Source organism: Amblyomma mixtum, chromosome 8 (genome assembly GCF_055824585.1).
Source record: "Amblyomma mixtum isolate Tamu chromosome 8, ASM5582458v1, whole genome shotgun sequence".
NCBI lineage: Eukaryota > Metazoa > Arthropoda > Arachnida > Ixodida > Ixodidae > Amblyomma > Amblyomma mixtum.
Window position 1 is genome coordinate 72,706,924 of NC_143019.1, and position 16,410 is coordinate 72,723,333.

At 48.3% G+C, this 16,410-nt stretch overlaps 1 protein-coding gene across 1 annotated transcript; it reads right to left on the reverse strand.

Moving 5' to 3' along the window:
- Positions 1-4,071: 4,071 nt before the first annotated feature.
- On the reverse strand, positions 4,072-14,502 carry LOC149332974 (uncharacterized). Its single transcript, XM_089555943.1, has 5 exons — positions 14,388-14,502; positions 13,406-13,615; positions 10,852-11,013; positions 4,943-5,032; positions 4,072-4,149 (listed from the first exon to the last, which is right to left on the reverse strand). The coding sequence occupies exons 2-5, from the start codon at positions 13,517-13,519 to the stop codon at positions 4,072-4,074; spliced, it is 444 nt and encodes a 147-aa protein (XP_089412069.1). The 5' UTR covers positions 13,520-13,615; positions 14,388-14,502.
- Positions 14,503-16,410: the final 1,908 nt, after the last annotated feature.

Sequence of the window (16,410 nt, forward strand, 5' to 3'; positions counted from 1 at the left end):
TACATACATACATACATACATACATACATACATACATACATACATACATACATACATAGCCGCCGTGGTGGCTCAGTGGTTATGGTGCTCGGCTGCTGACCCGAAAGACGCGGGCTCGATCCCGGACGCGGCGATTGAATTTCTTTGGAGAAGAAATTCTAGAGGGCTGTGTACTGTACGTGCGATGTCAGTGCACGTTAAAGAACCCCAGGTGGTCGAAATTTCTGGAGCCCTCCACTACGGCGTCTCTCATAACCTGAGACGTTTTGGGACGTTAAACCCCATAAACCAACCAACCAACCAACCAACATACATACATACATACATTCATACATACATACATACATACATACATACATACATACATACATACATACATACATACATACATACATACATACATACATACATACATACATACATACATACATACATACATACATACATACATACATACATACATACATACATACATACATACATACATACATACATACATACACACGCACGCACGAACGCACAGACTCACAGCCGCCGCGGTAACTGTGTTTATGGCACTCGGCTGCTGGTCCGAAAGACGCGGGTTCGATCCCGACCGAGGCGGTCGAATTTCGATGGAGGCGAAATTCTAAAGACCTGTGTGCTGTGCGATGTCAGTGCACGTTAAAGATTCCCAGGTGGTCGAAATTATTCCATAGCCCTTCGCTATGGCGTCCCCATAGCCTGACTCGCTTTGGGACATCCTTAAACCACACACACACACACACACACACACACACACACACACACACACACACACACACACACACACACACACACACACACACACACACACACACACGCACGCACGCACGCACGCACACGCACACACGCACGCACGCACGCCATGTCTTCCCAGGAAGCTGGACGAACGGGAGAGAAGTTAAATTAGTTGCACGAAACGATGGAATGAAGAACCTTTATAGCTGTTGGTATGATATTAGGGCATGTATCTGTCTGCTCCGCACATGTCTCGAAGCCAATGTCACCGTATACCATGAGCGGCTGTCGTGACCATAGTTATAGTCTTGAGCGACCGCCAACGGAGGAGCGATTGTTGCCAGGCTGTTCGTGAAGACACCGCCGTTAGTTAAAACAGCGTACGACAACGGCGAATCGGCGGCTATAACAATGTTAATAAAGATATTCCGTTACAGTTAGTGCATGAAAATGGTGCTGACAAGTACAAGAAAACTGTCCTAACGACAGTTTGACGAAGTGGTAGGGCTCCAAGCAAAAAAAGGTAACTTCACAGTCCTGATGGAAAATAACCTTATAAAAACTTTCTATATATTTTTCATAGATTTATTATATATCCTGTAGTCTTCCGATATATATTTATTTTCGTGTATTAATAGTCTATCGACAAGGGTCAACTAAACGTGTGCGGCCGTAAATTAGTAGAGAGAGAGGCTTTAATGATGAAAGGGGAGGTCTGCCTGGTTATGAGCCTTGCATGCTGTCCAGACAAGTGTGAAAGAAGAGGGTGAAAAAGAAAGAAAAAGAAAAAATAAAGGTGACATCAAACATGCTCAACACTCACGCACTCGCAAACACACATGATTATCAAAGGGTGTCCACCAAACCCGTAAGAAAAACTAAATGATTTTGACCCTCGCACAGCCGAAGTCGCATCACTCCAGGGTCCAAGGACATGCTCCAGGTGCACGGGGCCGTCCTGACGGAGTCCTAAAGCATTTAACAGTGCCTTGCGATGGAGATTACAGATTTGGCAGTGGCAGATCAATTGCTGAAGAAGTAGATTTTCTAAATATTGCCTATAGGATTTGTCTAATGAAAGTCTATATTGTCTATGGAAAAAAGTCTAGAGACAGTTAATAGACTTTCTAAAGAAATTCTTGTTATCGAAGACACGAACGAAAGCAGCAAAGGGTTGCTGCTTTGGATTCAAATTTAAATAGAAAACGACAATGGTACGCCGCTTTCATTGTTTGGAAAATGGATCTAACCGAAAAAGGCTAATATCATTGTGATCTACCCCACAGCTTTCTGGCCATTTATCACAACTTAGAAATAGTTCCTAGAAACAATTAACGAAGTGTGGAAACCAGAAAAGCGGTGAAGCAACGGAATCATTTGATTATGTATATGAGTTTCGAGGCACAGGTCCACTGCTTTAGACAGGTGCCAGAAGCAGATCGACAACATCCACCAGCTCGTGATGCTTCAGCTTCTAACGTAGCACCTTCTTTCCACAGTCTGCCATCACTCTATTAGAGCCGCTACAAGGTTACGGAGGTTTATTCAGGGGATGTAGGAACGCGTACTGACAACGTATGTGGCCATTATCAAGGGGCCATTGACATAGGGCCATTGTCAAGGAGACATTATGCTCAAGGGTCTCAAAGACTATCATGTTTCGTGAGAGTGGACTACCGAGCAAGAAATGGCTGAGCGGTTATGACTGCCGGTTACAGGGCACTAGGTCGAAGAATCATATCGCTGCCGGAGCGGCTACGATTCATTGGAGGCAGAATGAAAAGATAAAGTAATCTCGAGCACTCCTCTACAGCGACCCTTCCTGTATCAGTTCTTTTGACTTTTTTCTGTACCTGCCCTTACGGCACGGTTGAGATGTCGAATATATCTTCTTTTGACTCATAAACAATTAATGGTTATGCATTTTTAGATATAACTGTCGAGAATTCATTTGTTGATGCCTTCAAACTTTCTCTAAATCCTCGACCTTAGCCCATAGCACGTGACCATCTCGGCCATGTTCTTGATGCGTCACGTTGAATACAGCTGTTTATGGTCTACAGTATAATGGAACGACGCCAGCGACGCCATTTACGGCTTAAAGACACCGTCATGTATCGCTGTGGCTTGAAAAATAAGAGCCAACATACCTTGTCGCGGCTCTTGTAGGTCAGCTCGTCCGTATATACAGTAGTCGTAGTAGATAATTTACTACCGAAGGGGTTTCCTTCAAAGCCTTGTAGTGATTGCTCAATAGTTGTGCCCCCTAGCACAGATGGAAGATCTAAGCTCCAGCACCCTCACTCACCGTGTACTTCGAGCGGGAGCGACGAAAAGCAGGCTACTTTGGTCACCCCTGATCCCTAGTTTCGTGTACATTTTTCACAAATGGCAGTGCTTACTGGTCCCAAAGATGTTAGCACAATTCTCACACCAAGGTGACCGAGAATGTAAAGGCAATATCAAAAAAAAAAAACTTGGATAAGTTGGAAAATTTAGGTTGCCTGGCCTGTTACGGTGTCTACAGAGTGTGTATTACCTAGGAGGGTAGATGTGTAAGCCAGTTGGTGAGACATGATGGAGATAAACACCGCAGCGGACACGGGACAGAGAAAGAAGACGACACAGGGCGGTACTTGCAACTAAAATTTTATTTTAAACTTCTTGGCTTTTTAAAGACAGAGGCACGTGTGATCTAACAATCAGGTAAAAAAGAATGAATGAAAAGCAACAGATAACAATACCTGGCAACAATGCACATGGAAGTTATGCAATGCTCATCATGCGAGTCACAATCTACAGATATAAGAAGTATTAAAACGTTATGCGATGCTCATCATGCTAGTCACAATCTACAGATATCAGGAGTGTTAAAACCGTCGACAGCATGTGGAAGCATGAAAACCACAAGACAAAAGACAAGACCACCACAAGACAACCACAAGACTTCCATGTGCATTGTTGTCAGTTAGGTCTTGTTATCTGTTGCTTTTCACTCATTCTTTTTTACCGGATTGTAAGATCACACATGCCTCTGTCTTTAAAAAGCCAGGAAGTTTCAAATAAAATTTTAGTTGCAAGTACCGCCCTGTGTCGTCTTCTTTCTCTGTCCCGTGTCCGCTGCGGTGTTTAGCTCCTTCGTGCATGACCATTTGTCACCCTTGCCCCATTTCCTCTTGGCGTCAGGGAAACACCGGAGACGGGTCTCTTCGCGCTACCTTATTTAATCGCGACAAAAAAAAATGAGGCGAAGCGAAGACGAAGAGGGCGCCAGAAGAAGCCACTGTTACGGCAGCGACGCCCGATGGTTCGTCATTTCTCGTAGTAATTTTTGTAGGTCGCGTAGGCGCAGTGGAAGGAGTGTATACCTCCGGTCATCAGGCCTAGCGTCTGCGGACAAAAATCAGAGACGCGGGGTAAGGTGTATGACATTGACACTGTGAAATGCCTTAAATTAAACGTGGGTAATGTCTGAGTACACAGTAATAACGCTTGCTTATTACTTTTAAATTCTTCAAAAACAATGTACACTGTCAGCCGCGGTGGCTCAGTGGTTATGGCGCTCGGCTGCTGACCCGAAAGACGCGGGTCCCGGCCGCTGCGGTCGAATTTCGATGGAGTCGAAATTCTAGAGGCCCGTGTACTGTGCGATGTCAGTGCACGTTAAGGAACCCCAGGTGGTACGAATTATTCCGGAGCCCTTCACTACGCCATCCCTCATGGCCGGAGTCGCCTTGGGACGTTGAACCTCAATAAACCAAACCAAAAACAATGTACATCCGACCACACCGGTTCAGATTATTTCTTAATTTCAGGTATGCGAATATATTTATAAAATCCCTCGTCGATAAAGATGAATAACAAAATTGCAGGCGGCGCTTAAGAAATTACGTGCGAGTAATACAAAAGCATTGCAGTTCTATTTCTTTTCTACCTTAATTCTATTTCATTGCATTGTAGCTGGTGCATTTTTTAAGTACTAGGGCTGACTGTTACTGGTTAGCATTTCGTATTTACCCGCCCTTGATGACGTCACTTTTTGGGTGACTCCAGGTTTTCGTGTCGATGAACTATCTAATGCTTTCGAATTAATAATTCCTGAAAGGTTCGAAAAGCAATAAGATAGAGCCTGTTGCACACAGTGCTTATAAACAGTTGGCCGTAACGGTAGCAGCGCACTTACGGGAGGCCCTCCCACTTCTTTGGAATCTCGGACGATCATGATGCAGGTGCAGATGTACAACAGGGCGCCTGTCCCATGGAACATGACGTACTGCGAACAAGTCAGAAAGCCATCAGAGGGAAGAGCGGAAAAAAGTCACGAAAGAAGGGCAGTCCCGTGACATCGAGTTGTTCTAATCGGATAATCACCAGGATTTTCATGCGCCAAAGCTAAGCCTGGGCTCTGAGGCCCGCCGCGAAAGATTTCTGCCAGCCAATCTCGGCCACTGGCCTTGAAACAATCGAAAGCCAACTATAAGATCTGGAGACAGAGAGCTCGCAGTTACCTGCCACACTATCCTGATGAGGCCGTATACGCATCTCATCGGAAGAGTGGGCATTCAATGCACTTCTAGCAACAGTCATTGCCCGGAGCTGAAACCAAAGAGAATCGAGCATCTTGCGACAACGAGTCTCTCGCCGAACAATACATCACATATCACTAGGATGCAGGGACCGAATCACTGCTCCCTCCTCGACTTCACTAGATCGACTAACTTTTCTAAGGCGAAAGCCTTTAATATTTCATACTGTCGTCCATTAACAAAATGTGTAACACGCGTTTAACGCGGGAACTAAAAAGAAAGAAGAAAACTAATGGTTGCTTCAGATAGAGCAGGAAAAAAATGAACCTAGAAGCCAAGTTTGATGACTGTAGATTAATTGGTTAATTAATTATAGACAAAAATGTCGAAATTGCGTCGAAATAGCGCGAACGTCGACAGGACCACGGGAAAGGTGTGACGTCACACCCACCAGAAGTCGTCACTGCATAGTGAAAATTGTTACATAATGGTTGGAAAAACGTCAGATTTGTGTCAAATTATCTGGATAAATGTGTAATTAAGCGTAATTAGGTGGTTTGGTTTATGGGGTTTAACGTCCCAAAGCGACTAAGGCTATGAGAGACGCCGTAGTGAAGGGCTCCGGAATTTTCGACCACCTGGGGTTCTTTAACGTGCACTGACATCGCACAGTACACGGGCCTCTAGAATAATAGAATTAAGCGTAATTAACGCTTAAGTTCCCCGAAAGATGTACAATTTGGGTATCGATATAGCCACGGGAACGATGTGACGTCACATCCACCGGAAGTCGTCACGGCATAGTGTCCTAGGCTTTCGCCTCTCAACACTTTAGTTGTCAAAGTGTCCACGCAATTTTTTTCATTCATTTAACCACCCCCGCCGCGGTGGCTCAGTGGTTACGGCGCTCGGCTGCTGGCTCGAAAGACGCGGGTTCGATCCCAGCCACGGCGGCCGAATTTCGATGGAGGCGAAATTCTGGAGGCCCGTGTACTGTGCGATGTCAGTGCACGTTAAAGAACCCCAGGTGGCTGAAATTTCCGGAGCCCTTCACTGCGGCGTCTCTCATAGCCTGAGTCGCTTTGGGACGTGTTGTGTCCCCTTATTGCTTTTGTGTGTGTGCGCCCCCGCATCCTCCTCCTAACGACCACTCGCATCCTCCTCCTAACGACCACTCGCATCCTCCTCCTAACGACCACTTGCCCTTCGTCGCACGCTGTCGCCAGATGCCCCCCCATGGTGCGCCCCCGTGCGCCCCCGCTCCCTCCTTTCTTCGGGCGGCCAGTTCGGCTCCTGCCTTGGTCGACGCTGGTCGCACCCTCATCGGCTTTAAATAAACGAAGTCTTAAAGTACCGTGTGCGTCTTTCGCTGCATTCAACACAGCGACCGGACACGACAGTGGCGACGAGAAAGTGGATTCGACCCGCGCTACGCAACGCTATTGACAAGCCATGGCTACGCGAGGGTTTCCCAATCAGATACCAGAGTTCAACGGCTCATCGTGGTCATCGTGGGTTGGACGCCTTCAGTTCTACTTTGAAGCTAACAACATCACAGACCCAGCCTTGAAGAGGGCCAACCTGCTGACGCTGTGCGGGGAGCAGACCTACGATACTGTCTGCGCCCTTATTCAGCCAAGCACACCAGCGGCAGTGTCTTACGACGACATCGTAAAAGCGCTGCAAAAGCACTACGACCCAAGGACATCCGAGGTCTACAGCCGGGCTCGCTTCCAACGACGAGATCAACTGGGAGGAGAAACTGTGAGCGCCTACGTAGCCGCGCTCAAGAAGCTCGCTGCCGACTGCAATTTTGGAACGCTGTCGACAACAGCTACCGGGCAGGAGGGAGACGCAGCTTCTTCTGCTAACACCACCATGCTTCCCTTGGACGTGATGTTACGCGACAGATTTGTGTGCGGACTGAGTGACGAGTCACTGCAGCAGCGCCTGTTCGCTGAGAAGGACCTCACATTCAGCAAAGCTTACGACATCGCCGTTCGAGCGGAGAGCGCCGGTCACCAGCAGAGAGGGATTCGCCGGAACACCGAGCCGGTACACCAGACAAGCAACCAGGTGCGCAAGCCTTCTGTTGTTGTAAAATCGGTCAAAAAGGCACAACGCTGCTGGCGGTGTGACGACCAACACAACCCCCAGGGATGTCGATTCCAGTCAGCCACGTGTAATTTTTGCCACAAGCGAGGGCATATCGAAAGAGCATGCATTACGAAACGGAGACTTGCCAAGATAAAGTCACCTTCCCAGCCTAATCACAGCGTCAACGCCTCAGAGAATACGCCGCTATCTGATCTCCATGGAACAACATCAGCAACACCATCTGTGTTGTACGACCTGAACACCATGAATCTCGGCACGCGACCGAAGATTTTTACAGAAGTAAGCGTACATCACCAGCTGATTAAGTTCGAGGTGGACTCCGGCGCAGCCTGTACTCTGATCAGTGAGGACACGTTCCGAACTTCATGGCCATCTGACGCACCCGCCCTGCAACAAGACGACACGCACCTGCGAACGTGGTCAGGACAGAATCTGCCACTATTGGGCTCTGCCAACGTGCAGGTTAACTACAACGGCCAGACCCATACGCTACCTCTGCTTGTTGTGAAGGGCACAGGATCAAGCCTTCTAGGGAGAAACTGGTTTTCTCCACTAGGCGTGATGATATGCGGTAAACATCAAAACGCCGATGCGCTAAGCCGTCTGCCACTAGACGCAACTGTTGACGAACCATTTCCACCAGGAGACGTTCTGATGTTCGAAGCACTGCCAGAACCTCCGCTTACAGCAGGCACAGTTGCAGCATCTACGCAGAAGTGCGCAGCTCTCCGGCTAGTTTACACAGCTGTTCAACAAGGCAACGTGCATAAACTCAAAGGGGACAACTTCGACGCTTACCGCAGGCGAGCTACAGAGTTGAGCACCCATCGCGGCTGCATCATATTTGGGTCCCGAGTTGTGATGCCGAGAGAACTACGCGCACAAGCTATGTCTCTCATCCACGCCGGACATCGGGGCATCGTTGCAATGAAAAAGTGTGCCAGAAGCTACATGTGGTGGCCTGGCATTGACAACGACATCGAAACAGTGGTGCGAGAATGCAAGCCTTGCCAGAGCAGCCGGAGCGCCCCGCCGAAAATTCCTGTCCCAGAATGGGAAAAGCCAGACACACCATGGCACACACTGCACATTGATTTTGCAGGACCAATTGAGGGCTGCACTTTCCTTGTGGTCGTAGATGCCTACACAAAGTGGCTTGAGATAAGGCAAATGGGACAGACGACTTCGGCAGCAGTCATTGACAACCTCCGATCACTATTTGCAACGTTCGGCCTGCCGCGCAAGGTAGTGTCGGACAACGGAACACCGTTTGTGTCTGCGGAGATCCTCAAGTTTTATCGCGACAACGGGATCTCATCAGTTACATCGGCCCCCTACCACCCAGCGACAAACGGACAAGCCGAGCGCTACGTAGCCGAGCTAAAACGCGCCCTTGAAAGAGATCAGACAGGCTCGCTGCAGCGCCGCCTTGCGCGCTTTCTCTTCAAGCAGCACACGACGGTTCAGAGCACAACAGGCGAGACCCCCTCGAAAATGATGTTCGAGCGTGAAATGCGAACCCAGCTCACAGCCATCCTCCCCGAGCCAAAGGCAGAGACGTTCCGGGAAGAAAAAGCAATTCCGCGCTGCGGCACGCTTAATGAGGGGCAGCGCGTCCTCGCCCGACAGTTTCTGAAAAAGCCACGCTGGGAGGAAGCTACAATTGTCAGACGCATAGGCCTGCGCTCTTGGCTCGTCAACATACATGGCACAGTAGCACGCCGACATCTCAACCAGCTGCGTAGATTTACGACGCCGTCTGAGAGCTGTCCGCCAGCGGAGAGAGCACGTGCACCATTTTCCCACATAGCCTGGCACCTCTTCCCGGAAGAAGAGACTTCGCCCAGGACTGACCTAGGAGACACAGCGAACAACAGCCAGCCTACAAGTGTTTCTCCCCCGAGCGCACAAAGCCAGCGCGCCTCCACGCGTGAGCGCCGACCCCCTGCACGATACCAGGCAACTTTCTAAGGGGGAAGGAAGTGTTGTGTCCCCTTATTGCTTTTGTGTGTGTGCGCCCCCGCATCCTCCTCCTAACGACCACTCGCATCCTCCTCCTAACGACCACTCGCATCCTCCTCCTAACGACCACTTGCCCTTCGTCGCACGCTGTCGCCAGATGCCCCCCCATGGTGCGCCCCCGTGCGCCCCCGCTCCCTCCTTTCTTCGGGCGGCCAGTTCGGCTCCTGCCTCGGTCGACGCTGGTCGCACCCTCATCGGCTTTAAATAAACGAAGTCTTAAAGTACCGTGTGCGTCTTTCGCTGCATTCAACACAGCGACCGGACACGACAGGACGTTAAACCCCAATAAACAAATTTAACCACCATTTCCCTTATCATACCTTCTTTATGACCTGAGGCAATAAATATCGCTTTTAAAAAAACTCCGACGCATCAATTAGCAAGGGCCTAGTTTTTGTATATATTTACCTTTTTTGTACAGACTGCAAGTAGACTCTCCTCCTCGCTCATTTGCTATTCATCTTCACCTGTATTTTGAGTCTACTGTCGTCAACGCTAGTTGCTGTTCAGTTGCGAGTCCTGAGCCAGTCCAGTTCTGGCAAACGACATCCCCTTCCTACTTCTAGTTGTTCGATAACGCTACCGCTCAGCCTTGTGCAGAAAGGCGACAGTGGAAGGCGACAGCTATCCTCCGAGATCCATGCAGCACTGAGCAACTCTCGGGGACCACAGAAAGAACATGGGAATCCAGTGAATGTCTTAAGCTGCGTTCGTCCCTTTATAACCGGACGGCAGGGAATTCGCAGTCTCCGGTTACTGTGAGTAGTCCGTGTCTGTCAGCGCTTCCCAATCTCGAAGAAAGCTGAGGGATATGAGAGGTTTGATTCTCTGAGTCCTGCTCCTCATCAAGCGATCTACATCCAGAGTGGGCCGGCTATTACGGCGAAAGCCTTTAATGTCTTATACTGTCGTCCGTTAGCAAAGGTTGTCACACCTTTGGCAGCGTTTAACTCGTGTTAACTTGGGAACTAAAAAAAGATGGTTACGAATGGTTACATCATATAGGGGGGGAAAAAATGAACCCAGAAACCGCGTTTGACGACTGTAGAATAATTAATCAATTAATTATAGTCAAAAACTTCAAAATTGCGTCGAAATAACTTAGACGTCGATATAGCCACGGGAATGGTGTGACGTTACATCCACAGGAAGTCGTCACGGCATAGTGAAAATTATCACAGAATGGAAAAATGTGTAATTAAGCGTAATTAACACTTAAAATCCACGAAAGATGTATAATTTTGGTATCGATATAGCCACGGGAACGGTGTGACGTCACATCCAACGGAAGTCGCCACGGCATTGTGTCCTCGGCTTTCGCCTCTCAACACTTCAGTTGCCAAAGTGTCCTCGCAATTCTGCTCCTTCCCTTTCTTCGTAACCTCCTCGACCCCCGCTATCGGCGCTGCATCGAGCAGTGACTTACGTAGAAGGTGGTCGGCAGTATGTGGGCGGAAGTGTAGCTCAGGAAGCTCGTTATGATCATGAAGACGCCGTTGAAGGAGTAGGTGTACGCTGTGCCGCCCAGCAACCGCTGCGTGCTGGTCTCGACGTTGCTCAGCATCAAGTAGAGAGCCCAGCCGCCGCACTGCGGAGCCACATTTGTTTTTTGTTCACTGCCACCTATTATAACCGGATGTCCTCCCCCTTCCATTCGATGATTTCGGGATGAAAACAGAGTGAGGCCACCACATAGCAATGTCACGTGACCTCGTTCCGCTTCCTTACAAAAAAGGTTTTAGACAGTATATAGAGTGTCTATAGACTTCTGTCTATAAAGTCTATAGACAAATCCGAGAGAACAGTCTATAGGTAATACAAATGCCATTGACAGTCTATTGACAACCTATAGAATTATGGCCATGCACTTTTAGTAGACTTTTGTCAATAGACCGTCTATAGACTATGAATAGACAAAAACAGTATCTATAGGAAGTCAGTAGAGTCAATAAGAAGTCTATAGACTGTCTGTAGCCGGCGCCGAGGGAGAGTCCAACCACGGCCAGAAACACATGCACGACCATTGAGTCGATGCAGGTGTTTCTGCTCGCGGCTGAACTTTCCCCCCGCGAAAGTCATCCTTCGAAAGGAACTTTTTCATGACACTCTTTATTGCGCATCCTCCTAGCACATACAACTTAATTACTCCTACATTCGTGTCACATTACATTAAGGTCCTTTCAAGCTGTCCTTCGCGAAAATATAACATATATGTACAATGCTTTAAGACCCTTTAGAAATTTTCATCTATTAACTAAAACATACATACCTACACGTTCAATATTTGCAGAACCCTATGTAAATTATTGCATGGTATTAAGTTATTTCAATTCAGACTGGAGTCCTTTTTTGCGGAAATTGCAGCACTCAAACTAGAATTCAAGACTAGGCCTTTATTATAAAACTTTGTGTCTTTTGCGGAAAGTGTTTGTACACATGGGAAGACTTGTCGCAAGTGCATCTACGGATGGATTTCATTGGGAGTTGATGTGCCACGGGCCTGCGATCACAAGGCAGTGACGCATCGCTTAACCGCTGCACCAGTATACGCCAGGAGGGCTATGAGGAATCCCAAGGCTCTATAAATGTCAAGTAGAGAATGAGCTTCTACATTATGGGAATTAGCTGAACACGCTATTGCATCATTCCCTCATGGCGGAGCTTAAGTTTACCCTCCAATTTCTTTTATGATAACAGTGCGAATGCTAAGTGAAATGAAACGCACCAAGGTTTACAGAGCGTCGGTGGAGAAATGGGATCAATGAACTGAAGGGGAAAGGGTTGATGCGGATAGGCCGCGTAGATAAATGGAAGAGGTGTTTGTTCTGCAGTAGGCTCAAGCTGGCTGGTAGTAATGATGATGACTGTGAATTCCAACCCAATGAAGCATTCCTTATGAGGAGTTCCTTAATTCCGTGCGCTGTCCGTATGGGTGATATAGATATCTTAGGCACGATATACAGTCCATAGGGGCTATACGGGCAACGCATGAAGAAAAGTAGAAGTTCATACAGACTCCTTAGATATCAGGAACATCATACGCAAATTACAGAGAGACATAAAAATAATAGCAAAAACGGATGGAAATTTGCATATAGATTTCCACACATATTTCTCCATCAAATGCACTCTGTATTCCCGCTAATTCCACATCCGTTGTTCATATGGAACCTTCAGCAGGGATGAACACATGTGTAGGGTTCTTACAGCACTTTCTGCGACAACTCTGCAACGACTACGCAGCTGTACGTTGCGCTACAGCCCAACTTCGTCATCGTTTCTTTTTTAGATGAAAACATGTAGAAACAGCGCAATTTCTTCGGGACAAAGCACAAATAGTTGTGAACGCGCTTTGTCCCGACTGAAAGTGTGTCCGTGTATTTCGCGATCCCAAGGAGTATTAACGCTAGTAGCTGGGCTAGCCAGCTTTAAAATCTAGCAACAAAGCATAGTGAGCGAGTTGGTATTGCATCTCAAGGAACGAAACAGCGCGACTAAAACGAAGGTACAGAAGAAGAGACATGAACACGCGCTGACTTACAACTGACTGTTTTAATCGGAAAACCACTTATAAATAAACTCTAATCGCTGCGTCACAGCCTCACGTCATCATCACAAACTACTAACATAAAAGGAAGGGAAATAACCATTACCGAAACGTAAGCACCTACAGGCAACCACGTTGTTCCAATAGACATATCTCGCGCTTAGACAAGGCCATCGAAGTGCTGCTCACACATGAGTCACCTTCTGTGAAGATATGACACGCCTCTACTACTTCCCGTACTAGTTGCTCTTTATGACGATACAGCACAAGAGTGTTATCGAAGTACGGAGTGCACAGGCAGGATTTGTGATGTGCAACCAATTTTGACGAACAGAAACCTCCCAAAGAATTAGCGTGTTACTAATTATAATCTTTAGCCCTAAGCCTGTCACTTGCTGCGCATAAGTTACCAGTATTACAGAGCAAGCCTTACCACTTCGAGGAAATTGAAGAGCCCGTTGACCGTCCCGACGTACTCGTCAAAGGATACCTCGAAGACGCGTCGACTCTTAGCGACCACCTCAAGTACCTCTGCTACTTCAGCCATCCTTGAACGACGAGACGAGGGCAGACTGTTAGGCGTGAAGTAGACGGCTCAAACGGTAGAGCTTGTCGATCAAGCAGGGGGCATCAGGGGGAACAGCTGTAGTACAAGAAAACACGGACATGCGTTTCCGTAAACACTCGAGCAGGGAATAGAAGCGAAGCGGCATGCATGTTAGACGCATCAAATACGACATCGTAAATCATTGTCGTGGCGTTATGTGCCCCGTACTGCGCAGCGCGGCCACCTCAGTGCACTGATTTTCAGACAGTGTGCGGCATCGTCGTTAAGCGGTGGCTCAACATTCATTGCTCGTCACCTGCCTCGGGTCTCTTGCGCCGTTTTCATGAACTCGATAGCGTCAGGTCCAGTCGGGGTTCGGGCTGAGCAAGGTCACCCCAACTCGACAACTGCATGTTTGCATGAACTCGATTCTAGCGAGCCGAAACCGGTTCAACTGCAGCGACACCAAGCATCGAGCAGCGCAATACGAGCAAGCAGAGGCAGGCTCCAAGATTGCGGCTCGGTACCGCTGTCTCGGAGGCTCGACGGCGCAAGCGAAAAAGTTTCTTCTTCCCTCTCGCCAACCCGACTCTCTGAATCTATGGCGTTTACATGCGCATCGGGGCCGTGTCGAGTTGAGTTAATCTACCCCTTGCGGCGGAGTTGACCAGGCCCGACCCCTCGACTCTCGACCCGATTGAGCGCGTTTACATGAACCCAGTAAACGGTTTTTGACCCGACAACTCGACTCAACCCGGCCCTGTCGGGTTCATGTAAACGCCGCTTTAGAAGCGTGGGGCTAACTGTAATTCGAGGCACTGGATAGCCTGCGTGCCGCGGGAAAGAATCGTGCAGCGGACAACCTCACCTTGCGACTTGATCTCGCCCGTCCGGAACAGATTGAGCGCAGCTCGCGGCGACCAACTTCTCCCTCCTCTTCGTCACATACCCACGTGAGGAACACGAAGAAGAAAAAGTGGTAGGGGTTTAACGGAGTGGAAACCGAGTGGACACTTTTAAACTTTTAAACCACCCGAATACCTGTACCGAATACCTGTACCTGTACAGTGGGACTCCTTTGAAGCTATCAATCGTAAAGCCATGCGCGCCATAACATAATTGCCCCGTTTAACACCCATACCCGTGCTTCAGGAGTTCGCCCAACTTAATACTCTCAGTGCACTCATCCACCAGAGGGTGGCAAACAGGGCTTTCAAACAGTCTCTACAACTCCATCGTTTAAACACGCTCCCTCCGTGGTCGTGCTGTCAGCTCTCAGACAATCGCCCCAATGTTTCCCCGTCCGTATAAGCCGCGTATCTGCCTGAAGGGTGCACATTGTACACCGATGCATCACATAATGCACAGCGGGGAGTTACTGCTGTGTATAGTCCCATACGCATCTCAACTCTCGTGCGACGTACACCGCGGATACATGCACCCACGTGGCACTGGAACTTCAAGCCATTTACAGTGTCATTGCTTCCCTTCCGCTCGTTCCCCCTTTCAATGCAGTTGATCTTTACACCGACTCCCTCGCCGCCCTTAAACAGCTCAAGACTGTTTCACGCATATCCTGATTACAAAATGAATTTATCTGCTCTGCGCAACGTACCCAGGTCCTGTGCGCATACATTGGATTCGCGGCCATGCTCACAATCCACATAACATTCAAGCAAATGCATTGACTCACATTGACACATCAGACGACCCGCCGCCTTCCCATCTTCCCCCAGATCCATTCCTGCCCCATGTCTCCGATTCGCAAGCTCTGCGCCAGCAAACACGTGCTCTAATTCCTCCGTGTTCGCACCCTCTCCCCCGTAGTCTTACTCGGCAGGAGGAGGCATCATAGACGATGCCTAGCTTGTCCTGTGCTTATGGGTGCAACAACTGAGGGAGGCAATGGAAAAATACTTTTTGTTGTTCCTCCCGGCAAAAACAGCGCGGCTTGCAGCAAGTCTCTCTGCAGTGGATCGGCCTCGAAAACTCCGGTACACAGTAAAAAAATTTCCACCCTTAAAGGTGTAGCGCTCATGGCTGCACCCTTTCCACGCCCTCATTTTTTCTTATTTTTTTGGAAAAGGGTGCGCTGAGAACGTTAGCACCTTTAATGCACCCATGGACCCTTCGAAGCTGCACGGGTGCAAGGGTGTTGTAGCCCCTTCGGGTGCAAGAGTGCGTAAGGGTGTACGGTATTCTTTGATTTGTCGAACAACATTCCAGTAGTTCAATCAAGCGTGCTTTTAAAATGATGCGGGCTATTCGAGTTTTCCATTAAAATAAAGCTGCAACCATGATGCGAGCAGCTATGACTGGAGTCTGTGTCCCCAGAATGTGATAATTGACTGAATTATTTTAGCTGAAGTGCTAAGCGTCACTGACTCCAAATAGGGGGTCGCTGAAATGACACACATAAACTTTGAGAAAGTTTGAACGGAAGGGTATCTGCTGTTTGAGCCGGCGTCTTCGCTTCGGCGGACGCGGTTGTTGCCACGCGCGTCATTGCAGATCAAGGAGGTTCAGAAACACCGCGAGGCACACATCTGTGTATTATAGTTGGCGATGCTGTAAAGTTAGTGCAAAGTTAGACAGATCGTCAGCAGCTTGTCGTAGGAAATGTTTAGCTTCTATTCAAGAGTTCTCCCCAGTAAAGGAATTGATCAGCGCCTTTTAAAGCAATAAAAACCTATGAAACTTTAAAGCAGTCGGAAAAAGGGTGCGAAGAGCATACTTTGCTCCCTTTTACGTAGCCAAAAAAAAAATAAGGGTGCAGTTGTAACGGTCCCACCCTTGCTATGGGTGCGACGAGCATACTCTGCACCCTTTTGGGAGGGTGTGACTTATAGACACGGAAATGCACCCTTAAGGGTGCAAATGTTTTTACAGTG

What these genes read in the sequence shown, in the direction of transcription:
- LOC149332974 (XM_089555943.1), bottom strand. Translation starts at nt 13,519, where the DNA reads ATGGCTGAAGTAGCAGAGGTACTTGAGGTGGTCGCTAAGAGTCGACGC. An exon ending in TCTTCAATTTCCTCGAAGTG is followed by an intron (nt 11,014 to 13,405) that starts GTAAGGCTTGCT and finishes GTGGCTCCGCAG; the next exon opens with TGCGGCGGCTGGGCTCTCTA. An exon ending in AAGAAGTGGGAGGGCCTCCC is followed by an intron (nt 4,150 to 4,942) that starts GTAAGTGCGCTG and finishes TTTTGTCCGCAG; the next exon opens with ACGCTAGGCCTGATGACCGG.